The sequence below is a fragment of the Canis lupus genome, chromosome 28 (assembly GCF_011100685.1).
Source record: "Canis lupus familiaris isolate Mischka breed German Shepherd chromosome 28, alternate assembly UU_Cfam_GSD_1.0, whole genome shotgun sequence".
NCBI lineage: Eukaryota > Metazoa > Chordata > Mammalia > Carnivora > Canidae > Canis > Canis lupus.
The window spans coordinates 10,971,984-10,996,884 of NC_049249.1; the positions used below are offsets into that span (position 1 = coordinate 10,971,984).

At 47.5% G+C, this 24,901-nt stretch overlaps 1 protein-coding gene across 2 annotated transcripts in view; it reads left to right on the plus strand.

Annotated features, from left to right (window-relative positions):
* The window catches only part of UBTD1 (ubiquitin domain containing 1), a 55,456-nt gene that overhangs the window by 3,498 nt on the left and 27,057 nt on the right, over nt 1–24,901 (plus strand). Inside the window, exon 2 of one of the 2 annotated variants that reach the window (XM_038578433.1) lies at nt 1,237–1,275. The exons of the other annotated variant lie outside the window; for it this stretch is intronic. Within the exon in view, the coding sequence (XP_038434361.1) occupies nt 1,237–1,275 (39 nt within the window). The remainder of the gene's footprint in view (nt 1–1,236; nt 1,276–24,901) is intronic. 2 annotated transcript variants of the gene reach the window in all.

Consider the following 24,901-nt stretch of genomic DNA (forward strand, 5'->3'; position numbering starts at 1 on the left):
GTATCATGGATAGGGACAGGATTGTACAAGATCAGCACTGTTTCATCATCTTCACAAAGACAGCTGTTCAAAACTGTAAAGTTATTGAGTTGAAATCTTATACCTTGTTATGTTACCCTTTGGCCTTAGTTCTGTCTTCCTAGTCATTTGGCAGGTAAAGCAGAGACATTACACCCATTGGTCAGGCCATCTTATGTCAGCTAGGAGGTTTGTGATTATAATTCTTTTTTATTTTTTAACTATTACTCATAATGTATGGCCTATGTTCCTTCTTCAGGTGTTGGGTGGTCCTTACATGCTTTAGAGAATACTTGGGGATTTACTTATTTGGGGGGGCTCCCACCACCCAGTACATAGCAGCCATCCCTCCACCCCCCACCCTCCACCCAGGGAGAAAGAGAGGTAGTAGAACAGGCAGGTCTCTTGCCTGGCTCCACCCTGTGAGAATGTGGCAGGGCTGAAACCCAAATATCTGATTCTATGATGTGCCAGGCATATCACTTACATTCTGGAATCTCAAGCCCCGTATGGACAGACCCAGGGCCCTGTTTTGAGCTGGTTGGGCTTGGCGCTGTGGTTGCAAGAGAGTTTGCTTCTCATTGTGTGGGTTGCTGTGGCTATTCTTGAGGGAGTAATTGGGCAACTTCTCCATTTGCCCAGTAAATATTTACTGAGTGCCAGGTACCTTGCTGGCTGTGAACAGACATGATCCTTGGCCACATGGAGCTTACAGTTTGGGGGGGGGGGGGGATAATAGACATGTATTCATACAAATTACACATGATCGTACATGGAAATTCTCTATGATAATACATACAATCATGTATGACTATATAGCTGGTGACTCCCACATGGATAATTTCAGTGCATACTCTTCAATTCCAACCTTGTAAATTCTGCCGATACTCACCACATTTGGCGTCTAAAAGCCTTCCTAGTTTAACATGTCCAAAACCAAAGGAACCTGTGCCCCCACCCTTGTTCCTCCCAAAGTCTTTCTGTCTCAGTTAATGGTGATTTCATCCTTCCAGGTTGCCTGAGCCCCCAAAACTGTAGTCACCTCTGACACCTCCTCTTTCTCTCAATCCTACATCCATTTAATCAATAGGTCCTATTGGCTTTGCCCTAAATATATTCAGAACCTTGAGTCTCATCATCTTCACTGCTTTAGCCCTGGTCTAAGCTGCCATGGGCCTCTTAACTGACCTTCCTGCTTCCTCCCTTGTCTCCCGACAGACTGTTGTCATCACAGCAGCCAGAGTGATGCTGTAAACTGTAAGTCAGATTTTGTTACTTCTTTGCTCCCTGTCTCATTCAGAGTCCTTGCGTGGGTCTACAAGATGTGATATGATTTCACCAGTTACCTTTAAGCTATCTCTTGTTCTTCATCGCCTATTCCATCCTCTGATACCTGAATGGGTCCATTCCTGTCTACCTCACCTCCTCCACATCCCCTCAAACATTCCTCCTCAGTCAAGGCCTTCCAGGCTATCCTTTGAAAAACCAGTCCCCTTCGCAGTACTACTTGCTGTCAGCATTATCTACCTGCCTTTCCTGTTTTATTTTTCTCCATGGCACTCACCATCAACTGGCATCAGCTGCCTCCCCTACCTTGTGCAGTCAGAAATTTTTATTTATTTGCTCCCTGATACATAAAGTAGTGCCTCACATACAGTAGGTGCCTAGTAAGTCCTTGTTGGATGAAGCTAGTGTATCTAACTGAGTTGGGAAGGTCTATGGAAAAGCAGGAATGAGCAACCTGAGTGCTCTCTCATATTAGGTGGGTATTAGGGCACATATCTAATAAGGAGACTTAAGCAGCAATTTCACAGTGCTGTTCTGTTTCTGAGACTGGCTTCTCTCTCACCGCAGGCTTGGGTAAGGTCTCAAGTACCTGGGATATAATTCCCTCTGGTTTGGGAGTCTCTTGCTAGGAGACATGAGCTGTAACAGCAGAGCAGCATCAAGTCCTCTGTTAGGGTTCTAAACAGGCAATGACGCTTTCTTTCTTTTTTTTTTAAGATGTCTGACTTTTTACATTTTTTTTAAAGATTTTATTTATTGGGATCCCTGGGTGGCTCAGCGGTTTAGCGCCTGCCTTTGGCCCAGTGTGTGATCCTGGAAACCCGGGATCGAGTCCCGCGTCGGGCTCCCGGCGTGGAGCCTGCTTCTCCCTCCGCCTGTGTCTCTGCCTCTCTCTCTCTGTGTTGTCTCTCATGAATAAATAAATAAAATCTTTTTTAAAAAAAAGATTTACTTATTTATTTATGATAAACATAGAGAATGGCATAGACACAGGCGGAGGGAGAAGCAGGCTCCACGCCGGGAGCCCGACGCGGGACTCGATCCCGGGTTTCCAGGATTACACCCTGGGCCAAAGGCAGGCGCTAAACCGCTGAGCCACCCGGGCTGCCCGCTATGGCACTTTCTTGACATTTTATGTCATTTAATGCATCTCCTAGATACACATGGTATTTGTCATCATCAACTCAAGGGGCAGGGATGAGGTGGTCTAATAGACTGGGGAGCAGGAAGGAGGATGCTGTGGATTCTAGGCCTCTCTCTACCAAGCAACTTGCTGAGGAATTTTTAGAATCATAGAATTTCAGAGCTGAAAGGAACTTAAAGTTTTCTTTAACCTCTTTTTCTTTTCCAGCTATTAAAAAGAGAATAAAGGTATATCTACTCCCTGCCGAGTTCACAGAAATGTGGTACAACCTATATAAAAACTGCATGAGTTCCTTTAAATTTTGAATGTGTCAGGGTCAAGACATTGTAGGGAAGTACTCAAGGTCAAGTGTATTCAAAAGAGAAGAGGTCTAGTCCCTCTGCCCCTTTCTTGAGTGGTGATCTTGGGCAAGTCATTTGTTTGTGTTCAGCTGATCCTCTACTTCTAAAAAATGATAATTTCACTTTACTTCAGAAAGATGTTATGGGGATAAAATAAACTAACACTTTTTTAAAAATTACTTTCATGACTGGATGATCTGCTTACATATGAGGTCCCAACCCAGATCCTCATCTGGCATTGATGGAAAACAAGGCCTTGGTTCTCTGCTTCTTCCTAATTGTGTGTGTGACTTTGATCTATCTGAGCCTCAGTTTCCCGGTTCATGCAGTGGGATGACTGCTACCCTACCCACCTCCCAGAGAGGTTTTAAGAATCAAGTGAGATCCTGGATAAAAGGAGATTTTGTGAACTTATAAAGTTTCTATTATCCTAGCCACAGGATTTTTACACACAAAAACCATAGCCAGTGATTTTCCCCACAAGACCATTGAAGCTTACTGTTTTTTAAAAGAGCAAAACTATAAAAGAAATGTTTAAAAACTATTTTTGGATGGGAGTCTTTCTGAAATGGATGATAACCTCTTTGCAACTCAGGGCTGTTGCGACTCAGGGCTGTTGAGTTCATACCTGTATTGGTGGAGATGGGTATCACAAAAGCTTCTTTCTGTCAAAAGCCTTTATTTCTGAAAGAAAGGTGAACTGGTGGCAAACAGAAGGAGATTGCTGAGAGAGACCCCATTCTCCACAGTGTCCAGCCTCGAGGTCTTAAGTAGCATTGGGGTGGGGAGGTTCTGGATTCCTGTTCTGGGCTCTGAATGAGAACAGCATCCTGCCTGATGAGTTACTATGCTTGTGACAGTGTGAGGCCTCTGGGCTTCTGGGACTGCAGGGCAGTGGGCCCCAAACTAAATGGCTGTTGTGCTTTCAGGTTTCACATTTCCACCTATAATCTGTCTTCTGCCCGGTAGCAGTCACTTCTTATTTTTATTTCCCCACTTTAAAAAAATGTGGTTAGATATACCTAACATCATACACTCAGATATATAGTTCTGTACAGTAAGTATACTCACGTTGCTGTGCAGCCATCACACCATCCATCTCTACCAACTTTTTCATCTTTCTTAATTGAAACTCTGTCCCCATTAAACGCAGACTCCTCATTCTTCCCTCCCTCAGCCCCTGGCAACTTCCATACTACTCCCTTTCTCTCTGAATTTGACCCCTCCAAGTACCTCATATAAGTGGAATGAAGCAATATTTTAACTTCTTATTTCACTTAGTGTACTATCTTCAGGATTCTTCCATGATGTAGCACATGTTAGAATTCCCTTCCTTTTTAATGCTGAATAATTTCCATTATATGTCTATACCACATTTTGTTCATTCATCTGTAAGTGGGCACTCAGGCTGCTTCTACTTTTTGGCTATTGTGAATAATGCTCCTGTGAACATGGGTGTACAAATCTGTTTGAGTGCCTCCTTTTAGTTCTTTTGTGTAGATATCCAGAAGTAGAATTGCCAGATCATATTTTCATTCTATGTATAACTTTTTAAGGAATTGCCATACTATTTTCCTCAGCGGCTGTACCAATGGGCTGTACATTCCCCCAGCAATGGATTAGGGTTCCAATTTCTTCATGTTCTCACCAATAATATTTGTTATATTATGATTTTTATTTTATTTGCTTGTTTTTTAAAAGATTTTCTTTATTTGAGAGAGAGGGAGAGAGAGCACACAAGCCAGGGGGAAGGGCAGAAGGAGAGGGGACAAGCAGGCTCTCCACTGAGCATGGAGCCTGATACGGGGCTCAATCCCAGGATCCCAAGATCATGACCTCAGCCGAAGGCAGACGTTTAACTGACTGAGCCACCACCCAGGCTCCCCTGCTTGTTTTTGATAATAGCTATCCTATTGGGTATGAAGTGACACCTGATCATAGAGGTCATTTCTTGAGAGTCCATCTACTGGGTTCAAATAGCAGCCCCTCCCATTTCCTGGGGGAAACAGCTGGGATTGTTAGAATTGTACCTAGAGAAAGAGCAGATGAGCTTTTAGTGAAGCCTAAGGGGCCCTCCAAGGAGGGAAGTACGGGAGCTCCTGTGGGTGGATTCTGTGACACCTTTTCTGGTCAGTCAGAATTTGGCTTGCCTCTGGGTTTCTAACTAGGTGGTCAATGGATGGTGAGATGGATGGATGGATGGATGGATGGATGGATGGATGGGGCTTCCAGTTAAATGAAGCAGGTCTGTGTTGTTATAATTCATCTAGCTCCTAGAGAATGTTAACACTGTCTTAACATGGAGTGAGCACCAATTTTTTTTTTTTTTTTTTTTAGCTCTTTTGCGTGTGAGAGATTCAGAACTGTGGTTCAGATGGGAGCATGTAGGGTTGAGTAAAAAGTAAGGAGTGACAGTGACATGGTGACGTGATGAGTTTGCTACTCAAAGCCATGTGCTTCTCTCTGATGGGGACAAGGTCTCCCTGCTTACTGAGCTCACATGGAAGAGGGCCCAAGCTCAGTATGCATTCATACCTCCAACCAGCCCCAGGCCCCTCAACTCAATATCCCTTATTGTCAGGAAAGGGGGTGGAGCATCTCCTGCAGGGTATGGGGAGAGGGGGACAAGGATGGCTCCTCATTTGTACCTGTCTTCTCAGGGAGCCTGGCACCAGAGTTCGAGCCTAGGCAGCCAGCCAGTCACCAAGCAGCCTAGATCTTAGAGGACTCAGAGTTTTGTTGTTTTTAGGGCTGGAAGAGATACAGTTGGCAGTAGCTCACCTTTGCTTGGTGTTTACCGTGTGCCAGGAGCATCACGCGCAGTATCTTGGCTCATCCTCACAACTGTGAGGACACTATTGGACACTATTATCACCGTTTTACAGATGAAGAAATTGAGCCCTAGAAAGGTAGTGTCTCCTGCCTAAGGCCATGCAGGTTGTAAACTGCAGAGCCAGGACAGGAACCCAAGTGGTCTAACTTCAGAGCATGAGCTTTTTGGTCCTTGTATAGTTTATCTTCCCCGGATAGGAGGAAGAGAACACATGATTTTTGTGTTTAAAGTGAGTTTATTATTATTGAGCATCTTTAGGCACCTCACTAGGCCCATTCAGACAATCATCTCATTTGATTGTCCTCATTGTACCTATGGGAACATTTCTACCCATTTTACATATGGGAAAGATGATGGTCAGGAGAGTAAATTGATTGCTGGAGGTCACGAGGCTGAGGAGAGGCAGTGCTAGAGCTCATCTTAAGTAGTTTGACTCAAATTCTAGTGCTCAGAGCTCATTCTATTGTGCTCTCTTCCCCCCCCCCCCCCCCCCCCCCATGAGAAGAAGCTGGAAGTCTGCTCTAAAGCCTGCAAAGCTCCAAGGACTGTAGCCACTCTGCTCCCTTCTTGATGCTGTTGCCACCTCCTTTAATTTCCCAACCGCTAAACTAGAACCTCTACACCTAGGAGCCACATAAGTCCATTGTCCTGGATCAAGTGCTTGGCACTTAGTAGATGCTCAGTAAATATGTGTTGAATGTTGTTTGAGGGTTGAGTGTGCTGGAAGCAGTAGAACTCAGCCAAATTGCATTCCTTTTTTAAAAAAATTTTATTTATTCATGAGAGAGAGACAGACACACAGGCAGAGGGGAGGAGGCTCCATGCAGGGAGCCCGATGTGGGACTCAATCCCGGGACTCCGGGATCATGCCCTGGTCCGAACGCAGGTGCTAAACCGCTGAGCCACCCAGGGATCTCCGCCAAATTGCATTCCTAAAGAGACATACAGGTAGAAGGCAAATATCATTGTTAGTTCCTTCTTCTCCCAGAATGAACTTCCACTTTCCAACTCTTAGATGCCAGGGACTTGAAGAAAAGAGTGCTCTGGCTCGCAGATTTTGAATTATTCCCAATGCCCAAGGGAAAAGAGGCAGCGGAGTCATATTAGCAAACTGCTTGCTGGATCAGGTGTCACTGTTTGTTATTAATAAGACTAATGATTTCTTGCTTTGTTCAGTGTCTTGCCATTTTTAAAGCACTTTCACACATATTATATATGATTTTATTTCCCACAACCATCTTCTTAGGTAGGCAGGGCAGGAATAATTTTCTCCCCATTTTATGGGTGAGGATACTGAGATTTAGTGAGGTTGCCAAACTGCCCAAGATTATTGACAACTAAGTGGTAGAGCGGTAGAAGCCATAGTAGGTGACGGCTCCACTGCTTTCAGGTCAGAGGCAGTTTCCACATCTATAAAATGAGAACAAGAGTAGGGCCACTTAGGGTAGTCAAGGACTCCATCACACAAGTGGTGATGTGTGTGAAGTGATCAGCACAGTGCCCACTCACAACAGATCCTTAATGAATAATGGCAACGGGTTGTTTGTTAATGGCAATAACCAAAGCCAAGTTCATGGTTACTTTGGGAATTTGTATTCTACTGACTCTTGGTCAGCCCAGAGTGTTGGGAAGAGCAGAATGTAGCCTCCCCTGCCCCCACTAGGAAAATCTGCTTTGGGCCAAACTCTGGCCCTTCCCCTGGAGTCAGAGTGTATAACAAGGGCTGACCATGAATGAATGAATGAATGAATGAATGAATTTTTTAAAAGATTTATTTCTTTTACAGAAAGAGAGCATGGGCATGCGTGCGCACGCGCGCACACACACACACACACACGCATAAGAGTTGGGGAGGGGCAGAGGGAGAGAATCCAAAGCAGACTCCGCGCTAAGCAGGGAGCCATCTCACACAACCCTGAGATCACAAACTGGGCGGAAACCAAGAGTCAGCTGCTTAACTGACTGAGCCACCCAGGCCATGAATTTCTTTTGATTTGCAAAATTTAGAATCTTCCAAACAGGACAACAAGATAACAGTTTTTTTCTTTTGGTAGCAGATAATTAGGACAATATGACAAGTATTTTGTTATTTAGTATCCATTTGCAGTTTATTATTCCAACTACTCCAGTTCATTAACTATGTAACCTTGGGCAAGTTGTTTTGGATGTTTGGGCCTCACTTTCCTCATCTGTAAAATGAAGATAATAGTACCTGCTCTGTAGAGCTGTCATGAGGATTAAATGAGTTAATGCACATAGTGTCCTTAGAATGGTGCCTGGGAAATATTAGGGTGACAGAACATGAGAGACTCCTAACTCTGGAAAATGAACAAGGGGTAGTGGAAGGGGTGGTGGGTAGGGGGACAGGGTGACTGGGTGATGGGCACTGAAGGGGGCACTTGACAGGATGAGCACTGGGTGTTATACTATATGTTGGCAAATTCAACTCCAATTAAAAAATATATGAAAAAAAAAAAGAATAGGCTGGGACATATTAAAGTACTCAGTAAATTGCAGTTACTATTATCACCGTGTGTGGCACTATATTTAAGCCAGTTGTCCCCAACCTTCCTCTCTCCCCTGCCCCAAGTTGAGATGCAGGCCAGTGAAGTTCATATGCAAGACCTAGCTTCCACTGTATACCCTGGTTATCTACCATTCTTGTAATTCCACTCATTTATTCAGAAAAGCAAATCGGAAACAAGTTGTGCAAGAGTGATATTATTGTAGAGATAGCCTTGAATCTAGCTTCCTTTTGAAAAATGTGAACCTTTCAGGAAAACTTGAGAACTCTTGTTAGTTACAAATCTCTTGCATCAGCCCTCCCTGCACCCCCCCACACACACACACATATACTCCTGCTGATTCCAGTAACACCCAGTGGCTACTATTCTGAGCTATCTCAAAACAGATACAAACATATCTTGCTTGGTAGGTCAAGGCTGGGGAGTGCCCTCAGCTTGCTATGGCTCATCTTTAGCTTGTCAGAACATCTCTGGGTCCTCTGGGCTTCCTTCCTGGAGCCTGGCACATTTTTCTAATACACTTGGTCAACTGTAGACACCTCCTTCATGAATTTTCTTGGAAAATGATCAACATCTACAGCAGAGCCACTTTTCTGCATCTGATACACAGCCCCCTCCAACTAGATTAAAAAATAATTGTTTTATAGTTATTACATACTATTATTTATTAAACACCAACTGTGTGGCAGGTACTGCAGTAGGTACTTTACACATATCTCATCTAGTCTTCCTAATAACTCTCTAAGAGACGGTCCTCATTTTAGGAGAGAAGCTCAGTGATACTATTGTGTGCAGGGTCACACAGTGAGAAATGGAAGATTTGGGATTCTAGACCACTGTCACAGATTCCCAGCTCAGCGTGCCTTCCATGCAGTACTTACCTCATTGTCAGTTTCAGCTGAGGGCTCACTGGACCCTAAACAGGTATAGCTGGTTTATTGACGTCATTGCCACCCATGACTAGCAAATCATCTACTTCTGCCTGTTCTTACACTACACATCCTGAATGTGCCAGGAAGTGTACTTCATAGGACAACAAAACCTTCATGCATTTGTCCCCTCTTCCCCCTCTCTTCTGCCCCCCGCAGTGTCTGCAAAACAGGTCATACTGACCTCCGTAATATAGGATATCCACACATGGCAATGATTTTTTTACTTAGTGAATGCGCTGTGTTCCCCCCAAATAGACTGTCATGTGGCATGGGCTTTTTCGTTTCTCAGGACCTCACGACATTACTGAATAAGTAGCATTTGTTATCATCGTTGAAATCAGTACCATTTATTAATTTCCCATGCATGCATTAAATACCCTACCAGGTGTTTGGCACCAGCATCTTCCATTTTCACATCAGACCTATAAGGTAGGCATAATTACCTCCATTTCCAAAGGAGGAAACTGAGACTTAAGAAGGTTAAGACCCTTGCCCACAAAAGTGGGGGAACTGCTATTTGAATCCTAGGATCTATATCTTAAGCACTATGTATCCCAGGACCTATATCTTAAGCACTTTGGGAAACTTCCTCCAAATATTCAGTACCTGTCCCAGGCACTGGGTTAGGTGCCAGGCACAGGAGGAAGAGTTGATTCCTTCCCCAAGGAGTTCACAGTGTGATGGACTCAACAGTACTGGAGCTTCTGTGATTGGGTTTCATTTTTCCCAAACCTGTTTCCATCTGGCCACACCCTCATTGGCAGATCTATGGCACACAGTGCCAAGGGTCCCCAGGGAGCTGGTGATGCTCTGCACAGGGAGTTTATGTCCCTATGTCTCTGTTTGCTCTTTGCCCTCCTTCCTTTGTGCTGTCGTATTGTGTTCATGGAACCAGAGCTCACCTGGGTCTTGCCCAGTGTGATAGTCCTCTTTGTGGCCTGGCCCAGAATTGGCTGCTGAGAAGGGAGGCCTTACGTGGCTGGGAACTTACTGCTACTATGGCTTTTTATAAGGCCCCAGATGATTTTCTAAACATCCACATGGTGTAGTGTATGTACTGTTATCCGAGGCCTCTCCCTGAGGAACAGGATGGGAGTTAATGGGCAAAAGGAGAGCCACACTGGGCCCTTTCATCTGCAGCCCACCCCTCCTGTTTGAAGCTGAGCCTAGCTCTGTCCTGCTGTGACGTGTGTCCCATGGAAGATCCAGGGCCTGGGTGTCTGGTTTATTGCTGACCCTCAAGTACTTTTACTGCAGCCTTAGGCAGAGATGCTCAGCCTACCACTTTTGACTGTACCACCCATTGGGCATTTGTCTATGCCAGGGCCTCTGGCCCACAGGAAGTGTCCAAGGAGAGATTTCAGCCTACTGGCCCTGTTCTCCATAGTCCAGTGCTAGTTTAGGCATAGATGGATGGGGATCTCTTTTATAGGCTGGGTCTGGGACTTCTCAGTTTTAGAGATGAAATGATCCCTTTTTCAAAAGCTGTGGAGTTGGCAGACATGTTCAGAATCTTTCCTTCCCTTTAGCAGAAGAGAATTGGCACTAATAAGGAATTTGGCTGGAGGAACTGGTTCAGGGAGGCCAAGCCACTGGTCTGTGGTCTATCCTGCATAGTCAGAGGTGGAGCTGGTATCATAAACAGGAAATCTGACTCCATTTCTCCTGTTTTTCTCTCCATCTTGCTTCATACCTGTGTACACATTATCCCTCTATGTCTCATCATGCATGATGGCTTCTGGTTAGTCTGGGGAGGGAGCAAAGACAAAGATATGGTACGATCTTCAGCAAGACATAGTGTAGACAAGCAGAGACCAAGGCAATACGAGACACTTAAGAGTTGAGATGGGATAGGGCAGTTATGAAGGGTGAGTGAGGAGAGTTGCAGAAGAGTTAGTGATTTAGGTAAGGCGTGCAGATTGGAGAGAAGCAAGTAATAGGATTTTCCTTATTGTAGAAGTTGTGTTTAAGTATAAAGTGTGAACAATGCCAGAAAGCCCAAAGAAGAAAGTCTCCTGCACACTCCCACCACCCCGTGAGAGTCCCCATTCCCATTTGGTGTTCATCCTTCCTTCCTTTTGTATTTTTTTTAGGCAGCAGAATTAAGTGAGCTGTGTACACCAAGGTTAGGGAAGGTCTCAAATAGAGTTTAGATCAAAGGAGGGGGGGCTCTGCTGGTTCCTGCATGTGGGGTACAGATGAAAGACGGGCTTCAGGTACCCGCTATCTGTGAACAGGCTGGATTGAAGCCTCCGATGTAGCATTGGGACTCAGTTTCAGTACCCTCTGCACAGGAGTCTCCCATTTGCTCCCGGGGGTCAAGGGAAAGAATTTCCCCTGAGTTGTCCATAAAGCTTGCTCCCTGCCACCTCCCCGCCCCCAGGCCACAGACTTCTCTTTTCTTCTTTACCATCCAGTTTCTTCAGCAGAGCTCTCTTCCCTGGAGTTGGGGATGCATAGTCAGTTTTGCCACACCACAAAGCCTTGCCGCTGCATGAGGTCATTTCAGGGGAGAAACTATATATAGCGGAGGACTAGCATCAGGACAGCTCCATATCGTTTGGGTTGCTTAGCATTGCCCTTCCACCGATGTAGCCAGGGTGACCTTAGACTCCACACCGGCTAGTGGGCACCACGTTGTGTCTTCATTGCCCCCTCTGTGTTCCATGGCCAGTGCTCACCCACACAGGACTGACTTCTGGCCCTGCCCAACCCTGAGAGCCTTTAAAGAGGCAGCCTTGATAGAGGGACATTGGGAAAAGTCCAAGGGTCAGAGTTCCCTTCTAGCTCTGCCACTTGGAGCTTAGGCTGGTATATATAACAAACAGGCACTGCACTGGTTGATGCCAGGGAGACTGGAACCCCAAAAGGTTCTACTGAAGTCATGGGGTCCTGTAGAACACACAGTTTGAAAACCACTGGGTAGGACGACCCTCTGGGGTTTCTTTGAGCCTTCAGATTTGTGGGTTTGGCCTTGTGGTGGCCTCTGGCCATAAGATGACCCATCAGTAGGGGTGCAAACTTTGTGACCTCTTGGAGATTTTGATAGTTATCATGGGTAGACTGGGGGCATGGTATAGGGACAGAAATCTTGGTGGGGAGATAGATGGAGATACCACAGAGATCATGGATCCAGTCTGACTTGCTGGTCTGCACTGCCATAGGCTGTTTTCTCTGGTCTGCTCCCATTTGCTTTTCCTTTCAGTGTTGGTTTGTCCCAAAGAGATTAAAATGAGGTTATAATGCACTTCAGGCAAGGAAAGTGCATTTAATTTAAGTTGCCTGGGGCTGAGTTTCACATGTTATGTGTGGAGTATTTGTAGAGCACGGAGGTGCCTTTGGCGGAAATCAGAAAGCCAGGATCTGGGGCCAGTTTTCCTTCATTCAGCAAGTTTGTTTGTCAAGCACCTACTTTGTATTCCTGGAGAAGCATGAGGGAGATCCCAGCTGTGTTAGGACCCCTTGATTGTGAGTAACAGAAACCCACTGATTCTAGCTTAAACAAAAAAAGTGATTTATTATAGGGGAGGCTGCTTAGGACCCTTACAGCAGGATTGCTGCCTGGCTGAAGCAGGAATTGGGAAAACCTCTTTAGAATCTGTTTACCTCAACTGTGTGTCTCTTTGGTCTTCCTCTCTCTCCACAGCCCAGACAGTCCCAAGTGTTCCCGCAACAGTCCCAGCCATACTCAGAGGAACTCAACTATCCCAGCCCCAAGTTCAGGTTCCTAGGGGAGCCCATCCAGTTGGCCCAGCTTGATCCACTCAGCTCCAACCACAGGATGGGGGGTCCAATGTGACAAAACCTGTCTGGGTGGAGGCCTTCCTGACTCCTGTAGACTGGGGGTAGCTCGAGAGAAGGGAAATCCATAGCTCTGAAGCTGTCTGTTCTTCTAGGCCTTAGTAAGGAGCTCTGGTCCCAGGGAGAGAAACAGGCATATGACCTACTAGCCATCCAGAAGACAAAGAGGTGACCCTTGCAGAGTCTGCTTGTTACTGAGTATACACCTCCTCCAGTTGGGGCTGTCAGGAGGGGACAGGGCTCCCCAGGCTGGTATGGATAGGGCTCCACACAGAGCAGAGGCCCCTCCAGGTTAGCTCAGGGAGAAAGGGTTTGCTGGCAGGGTCACCTCAAGGCATCTGGCCTCCTGGGAGCTGGGGCTGGAGAGCAGTCAGAAATGGAGGCGGCTCTATCTTTTGGGGGCTGGTGGCCTCTCTGCTTTCATCTGAGCATCTGCTCTTGGCTTCCCTCTCTGTAGACCCAGCCTTCTCCTCTTACTCATCCGCTTGTTCCATGACTGAGCACACCAATGCTGAGTTCTGGCAGCCTGTGGGATTGGCTTCTCTGGGTCACGGGACCACCCAGGTACAGGCTGCAGGTGCAGGGCCTGATCACACAGGATTTGAGGCTGCTCCTTTCCGGGCTTTGGGTGGGACAGGCATTAAGAAACACTCTCCTGCTGGACGCTTATGAGCACTGGAGAGTGGAGCCTCAAAGATGGAAGCGAGGAGGGGCTTGGTTAGGCAGACCAGCCTAAGCTAAAGCAGAGATGCAGGGTGGGGCTGGGGGCACACCAGTTGTGTTCTGTGGAGAGGGGGCAGTAAGAGGTAAGGCTTGAAAATTCCCTTCAAAGCCGAGCTGTGAGGCAGGGATGTGGAAGTGATGGGGAGCCACCAAGAATGTGTGACCAGAGGGATGCCAGGGACTCTACCGTGGATTCAAGGATGAGGAGGTTGGCGAGGGAAGGGTTGGATCAGGACAGAAGACCAAAGCCAACTAGGAGGCTGGCAGTGCTCAGGCAGGAGAAGGGACATGTCGGTAGTGGGAGTGCCAGGGATATGAAGGCCCCTTTGAAGAAAGAGTTTACAGGTGACAGATTGGCAGAGGGAGGGCCCAAGATGTGGCAGGCAGGGGGTGGGAGCACCCGGGAGGGCTTGGAGACACTGGGGATTTGGGGAGGGGCAGCTCTTTGAAGGAGACTGTTAGCTTTATGCAGCAGCACTGCTAGACTAGAGCACTCATTGTTTAGGTTGGGAGAACTGCGAGGATATTTAAAGCAGAAAGGGAAGTCCCAGGGTAAAGGAGGAGACTTTCTGGAGAATGGATCCCAGGGGCAGCCCTGGTGGCGCAGCGGTTTAGCGCCGCCTGCAGCCCGGGGTGTGATCCTGGAGACCCAGGATCGAGTCCCACATCAGGCTTCCTGCATGGAGCCTGCTTCTCCCTCTGCCTGTGTCTCTGCCTCTCTCTTCGCTCTCTCTGAATGAATAAATAAATGAATCTTAAAAAAAAAAAAAAAAAAAAAAAGAATGGATCCCAGACCTATCAGCTCTGCTTATCAGGAACTCTGACCCTGCCCACATTGCCTCAGCTTCCTCATCTTCAAAATGGGAACAGTATCTGCCCAGTCCCCTCCTAGTGTTGTAGGGAAAGTCAAAGGTTATGTACATGACAACACTTTGTGCTCAGGAAAGGTTCACGCAGATGCAGGCAGCCTTGTTACTATTGCTGCTTGTGTGACATCCTGCACAGTGACCCCGCTGGGGGGTCAGGGAGCCTTCCTTCCTGGACCTGGGACGACGTGACCTGATTCGAGCTCCCCACAGCCAGCCCAGACTCCCTGACTCCAGATCACCTGGGGTAGTGTCAAGAACAGCTCTTTTCTGGAACTTGAGTCTGGGGGTACCTGAATGATTAATCAGGGCTAGGATGAGTTCACACCCCCTGACTTCCTGCGTTCCCCTGATGGGTGCTGTATGTGTCTAGAGCTCAGGGGTGGAGGGGGACAGGCCTGAGACTGAACCCTCCTAGAGAGAGACAGTGGGAGAAGAGGCAGTTGGGGAAGAGGGCAGCTATGGGCAGGCCTAATCTATGCACATCTCAAAGTGGAACTGCAAGGGCATTTCTCCCCTGGGTGGGCCTTCTGGGCCTTTCCCTGTAGGGAAATCCACGGAGCACTTGTTTCAGAGTTCCCAGGAAAAGGGGAAATGAAACCTGCATCCTGTTTTGCCACCAGCCTAGGGAAGAGAACCCAGATGGTAGAGGTAGATGGTGGCAGTAGCCTAATACTGGTTGAAATCCTGGAATCTGCAGATTTGGGGCTTGAATAGGAGACTCGAGGTCAACTGGGGAGAGAGCCTGTGGCCTTCCTTCCTGTTCTGTCCCAACCTTTCTTCATCCAGGAGTGTTCAGCAACCTGGTTCTTTTTTCCCAGCTGCCTTTCCCTCAGGATTGGCTCAGCTTCCCCCACTTGCCCACATCATCATCTTCCTGGCTTCCTTCTGGCTCACCTGCAGCTTCCTCTTTCTGGGAAGGGAGCTTCCTGTGCCCACCCGTCTTTGGTTTGGGTCTCCCCCATACTTTCTCTTCCTACCCCTCCAGCCCCTTTGGCTATTTCCTGTCATTGCCCTCCTGCAGAACCCCTGCTGGAGTCGCCTGCTCCCTCCACCCCAAGTCAGACTCTGTATCCTGCTGCTAGCTCCATCCCAACCCGGGGCCCCTTGGAGTATTATTTTTCCTAAAAGGCAGCAGCTGTGCATTTTTGCTGGCCTACCCAGCTGTTCTTGTCCTTGACCACAGAGGTCATGTCATTTGTGACAATAAATAGGAAATGAGAACAAGAGGATTGCCAGGTGCCTCTGGGCTGCCCTTCCAGCTGCCCGCATTCCTGCTGGGAAACAATAATAGTAATACAAATAATAAAGCTAATATTTATAAATACGTTCTGCATTCATTTATCATTTTCCAGATGCTGTGCCAAATATTTTATACATATTATCTCATTTAATCTTCATACTAACTCGGTGAGGTAAGTCAAATCGTCATCCTCTCACGGTTAAGGGAAATCTGACATTACCAGTGAGTAAGTGGCAGAACAAGCCCAGGATTTGTGTGGGTCTGATGCCTGTTCCCATCTCTTAATTGTGGTGATGCATCTGCCTCCAACTGGGGGAAGAGAGTTGCCCCAGGGCCAGGGGACCTCCATAGCCCACTTCATGTTCTTTCCTCCAACGGCCTGTAGCACCTAGTAAATAATACACCTGAGGAACACTTGTGTGTCTTCTTCAGAGCTGTGCTTGGTTTGTCTTTTCTCCATACCCCTGACAATGAACAGACCTTCAGATGGGAGGGGTCATAGTATTTCTCTGTGCTGTGGACTCTTCCTTAGCAATGTCCCATTTTACAGCTGGGAAGATGTCCTCCTAGTCCTAATTGGACATTGTCCTAACAAAGGAGTTTCAAAACTAGAAGTAAATAAAACCTAATCTCTCAACTTTCCATCTGATGCTCTTCCCACTTAGATCCTATTGCCATTCTATTCTGAGAGTGCTAGAAATATACCCCGAGGTTCCTCTTCTACACATTCTTTATTGACTTAGAACATTTCTACTCTTTGTGGTAGGCAGGCCCTTTTGTGTTCTGTTCTTGTCCGTGAGTGGCGATTGTCGATGGGAGAGAGTAAAAGAATCAAAATCTCTGAGGATTAAGATATATATGAAATTTGAAAAAGCATATTCAGTATCATAATCACATTTTAGGTTTAGCAGAAATAGATTGTTTTTAATACATAAGCTATTGGGACACCCAGGTGGCTCAGTGGTTGAGCCTCTGCCTTTGGCTCAGATCGTGATCCTGGGGTCCTGGCATCAAGTCCCGCATTGGACTCCCCACAGGGAGACTGCTTCTCCCTCTGCCTTTGTTTCTGCCTCTCTGTCTCTCATAAATAAATAAAATACTTAAAAAATAAAAAATAAAACATAAGCTATTGAAAGTGGAGTTTACAAAACTCTTGCCTGATATTATAGTAATTTTCAAGTGGGGGATGGCACAGATTTGGGTACAGGTGTGCATATGACATCTGTGTATTTATCGAAAGAGAGAATGTGCTTAAAAAGGCTGAGAAACATGGTCTTCCAGTAGGAGACTGTAGTATCCTATCTTTCTGTGTCCTTTGGTTCTATCGATATTTATTGGAGGGCTCTCAAATATGGTGCACACTATATGGGGGCATCCTGCCTGTCTTGTCTCAGTTGGACCAAACTCTCTTAGGGCTCTGAATGGCCTACCTAATGGCCTTGCCATTCACTTCCTGCAGTATGCCAGATGAAGGTGATACGTAGTGTAGAGGCCTAGTCCTGAAGAGTTCAAGGCAAGTCTGAAGAACATACTGCCATAAAGCTTAGATGTGCATTGAGTTTCTATGTGCCAGGCCCTATGGTTGGCCCAGGGTATGCAGCTACACAAAAGACATGTGGCCCTGTGCTCATGGAGCCTACAGAGTAGTGGGAAAATAGATTATGCTCAAATAATAAAAGTGTAATATGAAGAAAAGGAGAGGGAGCTGGATGAGAATTATGAGGTAGGAGGAATGAATTATTGTGGGATGTAGGATCAAAAAGACTTCCCTGTAAAAGATACCTAAGCTGCCCCTGGAGGCTGAGGAAGACTGAGGTAGCCACCCTTAGCCAGAGCTCTTGCTGGCCCATGTGGCACCTTTAGGTGAATCAGAAAAAGATGCCTGCTCTGGTGAGAGAACATAAACTAGGTTTCAGCCTCCCCTGGCCTCCAGCCCTGGTTGCACATGCACTCGGCACAGCCCAAGATGGGGGTCTTACCCAAGCTGAGTGAAGGGAACTGCGTGTGTGAAGGCCCATGGACAGAAGAGAGCTTGAGGCCTTCCAAGAAAGGGAAGAAGCCACTGAAACCAGCAAGTGGCCACCTCAGCTTCTCCCCTCCCTGGTAAAGAGAAAGGAGAGGGTACCCATGTCTGGAGTACTGTCTGGAGCTGTGAGTCTGACTAGCAAGCACTCATAGTCTGGCTTCATTGGGACTGTAGCTGGTAGGAGTCTGCTCTGCCCTTTCCATTGTACATGTCCCTTTGCAGTGGCCCAGGAAGAGAGAAGGACCATTAGGAGGGAGTTCTGGGGAAGTTGGGCCAGAGATAAAGGCCCAGGTCCCACCAGCTTCCATCCAGCCTCCCTAAGACAAGCACCTGCTTTGTGATGAATTTTGTGCTAATAATCTTGTAAATTTGGAACATCGTGGACTTCTCACCTTTTTCTTTGTTTTCTCATCTGTAACACACAACTTTTCATTCCACAGGCAGAGATACTGGGCTCATGTGCAAATGATGGCTGGTAAAGGGAGACTCTGCCAGTGGTTGAGGGGAGGTCTACTCACCTTGGGGAGAGTAGTGGGGCATGCTTGCAGAAGTGGCACTCAAGTTCAGTCCTAGATGCCACGAACCATTAAAATGTGGAGTAAACCAACCTCTAAGCCCTCTAAGGGAGGCATCATATCTTGTTGAGTGGCGAATCTGCACTGCTTAGCACGATGCCTGACTCATCATGGGTGTTCAGCCTGATTTGGAGGCAGAATAGTCCCCGCCAGGATCTCTTCAGGAAGGCTGTCTGAATTCTAACCCAGGTTTTCTGTCCTATTGCCCAGGGCCTGCCATTGTACCACAGCTGCCTAGTAACAGAGCAACCAAGGGATGTTTAGGGAACTTGAAATCACATGTTGAGGAACTGGGACTACTTAGCAAGAAAACACAAGGCATGGGACGATCAGGAAGGTGGTCTTTAAATTCCCTCAAAACTGTTGTCATGATATTAGCATTTACTGAGCCTTTCCTATGTGCCAGGTATATGCTGGGGGCTTTGCATACGTGATCTCATTTAGTCTGCACAGTATTCCAAAGGGGAGAATATTTTCATCTCTACTTAATAAAGGAAGGGACTGGGCAGCTCGGGTGGCTTAGCGGTTTAGCGCTGCCTTTGGCCCAAGGCATGATCCTGGAGACTCAATCGAGTCCTGCGTTGGGCTCCCTGCATGGAGCCTGCTTCTCCCTCTGCCTGTGTCTGTGCCTCTCTGTCTCTCTCTGTTTCTCTCTGTTTCTGTCTGTGTGTGTCTCTCATGAATAAGTAAATAAAATCTTAAAAAAAAAAAATAAAGGAAGGGACTGGGGTTTAGATCAGATGATCTACCCAAGATCACCAACCTGGGATTTGGAATGGGTCTCTCTGGCTCCCAAACTCATAACTGCTGAGAGATTTTGACTACCACACAGTGTTGCCTGGAGGTTTTGTCATGTAATTCAGAAGATAGAGCTGGCACTCGTGGTTAGAAGTACCAGGAAGGTAGTTTTTCTGTTCCTCATGAGGGTGATTTCTCTTCCTAAAGGAGAGTAATCTGAAGTGAGAAGAAGCTGACTCCAGAGAGCCCAACTTCTATTGCAAGACTTCCTGGCTCTGTAGGATCTGGTTGTACAAAAGTCAAAGCTCCCCTGCCCTAGCCTGGTAAAGGCTTTTTCTGAATCGAGCTGTGAGGCCCACCCTCAGCAAAGCACAAGCAGCAGCGTCCATGTTTCCTGGATCATCCTGGCCCAGATTTTTTGTGTCCTGTTCCCTTGTTCTCCCTGAAGCCCCAGGAACAGGGCTGGGTCCAGCTTTCCTCCACAAGGAGTTGGGCAGCAACATTGTCTGGCCCCCTTTGGAATGGACCACACAACCACCCAGCCGGGTCTCTAGATCCTGACCTGGAGGCTGGCCCCTGGATGGGTTTCTGGAGAGGGCAGACTGGGGTGGGTGCACTTACTTTGGGCTTCTTGGGGCTACAGAGGTTTACAAAATTGTACTGATTGTCCTTCGACTTTTGCTTTGCTTCACTGGCCACACGGCTGGCTCCAGGATGCAGTGGGGTGCCGTGTGGTTCTAGAGCTCCGTCACAACATCAAGTAAGTTGACGTAGATGGGGAGTCCTTTTGTAAACTGTGGAAGGCTGTAAACAGAGCAGGCCTGACAACTGACTGGAGTTGAACCCTGTAAGACATTGTTGGGATGGCCCCTTCAATGCCAGAGTGTATGGCAGGACCTTAGAACTGGAAGAGCCTAAATGTGGTGTGGTCCAGCTGCCTACCCATTGTGGGGTTGCTCTGCTCAGCACCCTGTGGGTGGTCAGCCTGGTTTTCCTCGAGCAAGGCTGGCTTTTGATGGCTCTCTCAAGGAGACAGTCCTTCCTTGCGTTGGCCTGGCCCTCTATGGAGCATGTTCCTGTGCACTGCCTTGCTGCCCCTCACTGTGGCCTTGTGAGAGAGGTCTGCACTCGCTGAGCTCGGGTCTCACTGACCCAGCTGGGTCTCCGTTGTGTCTCCCACCCGCTAGTTCTGCAGGAACAGGTCTGTTGCCCTTCCGTGGTTTTTCTGTTTCTGTTCCTGGGATTTGAGTCACTGGTGAGCATGGGTGACCATTCTTACAGTGTGGTGAAGGTCAAAGAAAGGGCATGGGCCTTGCTCAGATCATCCCACGTGTGTGGCCAAGCAAGAAACACAACCCCAGAGATGCTCAATCTTGTCCTTCACTGCCTTAGTGCATTCTGCCTCTTTTCCAACCTCAGACATGTTTTACAGCAAGATTCTGAAAGTGCTTTCCAAACAGCAAGGTCAAAGCTTTTGGCTTCCTTCCTCTTCAGAACATACCTGGCTGGTAGAGTGAGGGTGGGGATGGACACTCAGGAGCCATATGGTGCCAGGGACGGGACATAGCAGCTCGGCGGAGGGATCTGGAGGGGGGCCAGGTTGTGATGGCTCAGTGCCTCTGCTGCCAGGGGCAGGGGCCACCCTTGCGACTGCTTCCTAATTCTCCATTAAAGGACTTTCACCTCCCAGTCTCCTTCCTTTTTCTGCTTTTCCTGTTTTTCTTTTTGGAGCCCCCCCCCCCCCCCCCCCCCCGCCAGCTGTTCTACCTTCCAGCTCTGCCCACCTGGAGAGTCCCAGATCAGAAGCTTTAGCGTCCCTGACACATCATCTTTCTTTATAACGTCTTCTCCTTTGGGGTACCTGCCACTTCAGAGCAACTCCTGTCTGCACCTGGGAGCTTGAACATCAGAGCCTCTACTAGACGCTCTGGATGCCTGCCTGCTAACCTGCCCAGAACATTTAATTGGCCCTTGCAGTCGGTGACATGTTACTGCACAGGGACATTTCACAACAGTGCCTTAATCCTGAAGAACAAGTGCAGTGGCAGGAATTTTATGTATCATGGCAGGCCAACAAGGAGGACATCCAGGGGTAATAGGAAATTGGCATTTGTAGAGTACCTTCCACATACTTACTGTAGTTTATCCTTGCAGCGGCTCTGTGAGGTAGCATCATCTGTTTTACAGATTTGAGACCTAAAGCTTGCTGAGGGTCACAGGCTGGGTTAAAGGGTGGGGTCAGCATGCGAATCTTCTTCTGCTTGGCTCTCAATCCCTAGCTTCTCCCCGTGGTCTTCGCCAGCCTTCCTCAGGTCCTCTGTGGTCTTCACCATTTCCTCACTGTAGAAAGTGGGATAGAGCTGTCAGGGGCTTGAGGAGCCCAGCGTAGCTGGGATGGCTGGGCAGATGATTCAGGGATGTGGGGGCTGGGGGGAGGCAGTGGCTCTCTTCTCCCCTTGTACCTTCTCGTTGGGTGTGACTTGGTGGGTATCCATAAGTGGAATGAAGGAGAGGTGCTGGGTGTAGCAGTCCCAGAATTATGGCAGGACTGTTGATCTCTGGGGGCCCTCAAGGCTGACAAAGACACAACTTCCCTGGTTCCTTGGCTCCTTCATGGGAGATGGTATTGGTGAGATGATGCCCCCACCTCTGTGGCCAGCTCCTTCTCCATCTCTCTCATTCACTCCCCTCTTCTGCCCAGTGACAGCCAGCAGGATGAGTATGAAGAAACCCGCAGAGGGGCTAGAACAAATGTTTGTGTGTGTTTGGTTTTGCATCCCTTAAGCCCTTCTACCCATAGGAGTCAGGCTTTTAAACCCTGAGGAGCAACTTTGTGTTTCTGATCCCTCTCGTGGGCTCTGCTGCTGCCTTTTCTTGCTCTCCTCATGGTGCTCTTCTACCCATTTGTGTGTTCTTACATGTTCCTTATGGAACTTTTGCCCTAATTTTGTATAGTGGCTCCTCTCCTGACCCTGCTGAATCTTAGTGGATTGGCCAGGAGTCAGGACTCCCCATTCCCTGGTGGGCACTGAGAAAGGTATTTGAGGACGATGCAGAGTTGTCCCATTGCTGTGCAGGAGTGCATTTATTAACGTAAGCCTGGATATTGCTTTGAAAAGGGGCCTAAGTATGTAGTGGCTTAAAGAATAAGAAACTGATTTTTCTGGTTCGTAATGGCCCTCACATCCCCGACCTATACAGACCAGGCGAGGGGCAGCTCTGCAGCTTGTGGTCATTCTGGTATCCAGTGTCTTTGGGTTATCACCTCATCACAGGGCATGTTCCATGTGGTTGAAGCTTAATTGCCAGCACACTTGGGTTCCAACCAGTGGAAGAGAATAGAGAAGGTGGAGGAAGTATGCCCACTGACCTTGGGCGCAGGTCTTCTACGGCTCATGTCCCTACAGCTCACATTTTCTAGGCAAGAATGTAATCACTTGGCCACCCTGACTGCAAGGGAGGCTGGGAAACATAGTTCAGTTGGCTGCTGCTTGCCAAGGTGGAGGGGAGAATGGATTTGTATAGACAACTAAAAATCTCACCACAGAGGTGGAGAGTATTTTCATTTGCATGTGCTAAGAGAAGAATGTTTCTCTGCGAGTAATGTGCCCTTTCTCTTTGATAACTGTACACATGCTTCCCTTTTGGCTAACATCTGTACACCAGGCTCTAGGCTATAGAAACTGAGGATACCAGAAGCTGAGTAAGGCAGTTCCTGCCTTTGAGCAGTGTGGTCTGGATGGGGCAAGCGTGGAGACCAGACCATCTCTAAGTGCCAGCATAGAGATTCCTCTTCTTGCGTGTGAGGCACAGCAGATGCAGAGCTAAAAGGCAATGCGTGGCCTCGAGAAGCTCACAGTCATGCAGACTAGGAGATGGAAGCGGATGCTGGGAGGCAGGTTTGGCTTGCGGCGTTAGGAGGGCTTCAGAGAAGAGGCAGTGTTTGAGCTGGGCACAGAAGGGTTTCCCCTTCAACAGGAAGGGAATCTTAAGGAGAGAAGAGCAAGAGCAAAGGCATGGAGACTTGAAAGTCCATACAAAGTTGATGACTCTGAGGTGGTCAGAGTATAGTGAGAGAGGTCTACATGGTTCACTCCTTATTCTTTCCTGGCCTCTGCACCTGTCCCCTGTCCCCTGCCTTCCCTGGCCACCCTTTCTGCAATTGTGTGCTCCTTGTCACTTTATTTTCCTGCTTAATTTAGTACATCACAAATAAACACCTAATACAGGGGCGCCAGGGTGGCTCAGTTGGTTGAGCAGCGGCTGTTGGTTTTGGCTCATGTCATGGTCTTCAGGGTCCTGGGATCAAGCCCCATGTCAGGCTCTGTGCTCAGCAGGGAGTCTGCTTTAGGATTCTCTCTCCCTCTGCCCCTCCTCCCACTTGCATGTGGTTGTGCACGCTCTCTCTCTCTCTCTTTCTTTCTCTCTCTCTCTCTCTAATAATAAATACTTACATACCTGGTATATCTTTATCAACCTGTGTGCATCGTCTGCCTCTCCCACTGGAGTGTAAGCTCTATGAGAGTAAGGACTTTTTGTACAGTACCTGGTAAATAGCAGGTACCCAAATATTTGTCGAATGAATAAATAAATACATAGAAATGTGTATTGCAGATCCTACTCTTGGAAAGCCTTGATTTCCACACTAAGGAGTTTGGCTTTTATTTTTCAGGCAGCAGGGAGTTATGGAAAGTTCTTGAGCAGGGGAATGACATGAGCTCTGCTGAGAAAATTATTGGCAACAGCAAGAAGCTAAGTTGGAGCAGGGAGAAAGTGCCCCTTTCCTGGCCCTAGCCCAGCTCCAGAGCAACATACCCTTTAGCCCGATGCCCTCTTTGTAAAGCCTGTTCCTGGACATAGTCATTTTGTTTGGGCCAAGCAGAAGATTTAGTCCATAGCAATGAGGTGGATGTGAGCTGACTTCTGCCTTTCTTTTTGGGGGCCCGAGAGGGTCTAACAAGCACTGTCGTACGCTGCTGGAGGAAATGAAACTTGATATGGTCTTTCTGGAAAGCAATTTGGCAAATGGCACCAAGAACCTTAAAAATATCCCTACCTTTGACCTAGAAATTCTACCACGAGGACTTTATCATAGGGAAATAAGGTGAAGTATGTGCAAAGCTGTACATATGCAGACTGTCATCCCAGTGTAAAAGAAATAAAAATAATCTAAGTGTGTAACTCAGGTACGTCTCAAATCCATCCGTCATCTCCATCCCTGCTAAAACTCTTCCTGCTATATAAAAGACACTCCACAAAGTCCAAGTGCAGGTCCTTGTTTGCTCTCCTGTGCTAATGTAGCACCCTCCCAAGTAGCCCTGCCTCCAGTCTAGGTCTCTGAGACCCACCCTATGTGCACATTCCAGAGTAAGCTGTCAAAATTTCTGCTTCACCTTTTTAAACTGTTTCACTGGCCTAATGGCCCTCTGTGACCTGCCCACTTCCCACCGTGCATGATGCATTCCGACAGCACTGTCTGTGGTTCCCAGACCCTGCTCACCTCTGAGGCCTTGCTCATGCTGTTTCCTCTGTGCTTGTGCCTTAGATTCAGAGCAGACTCCTGGATGCATCACAGGCTGGGGGACACCCTATCTCCTGCATCCCCACGATTCTGTCTGTAGTGCAACACTTGTGTTTGTGCATTGGTTTCTGTTATCTCCTTACGTGGCTCTGATCTTGAGAGCCTATCTCAATGACTCTGTGTCCCTGTTCCCCATGTTGGGGTCTGGTGCATAGAAGAAGTTCAACTCATGTTTCTTGAATGAATGAATGATGCAAGCTTTCTGTTATGAAGAAACATATTCTGTGCCCAGCAAATAGTGAGTGCTCCATGAATATTTATTGAATGA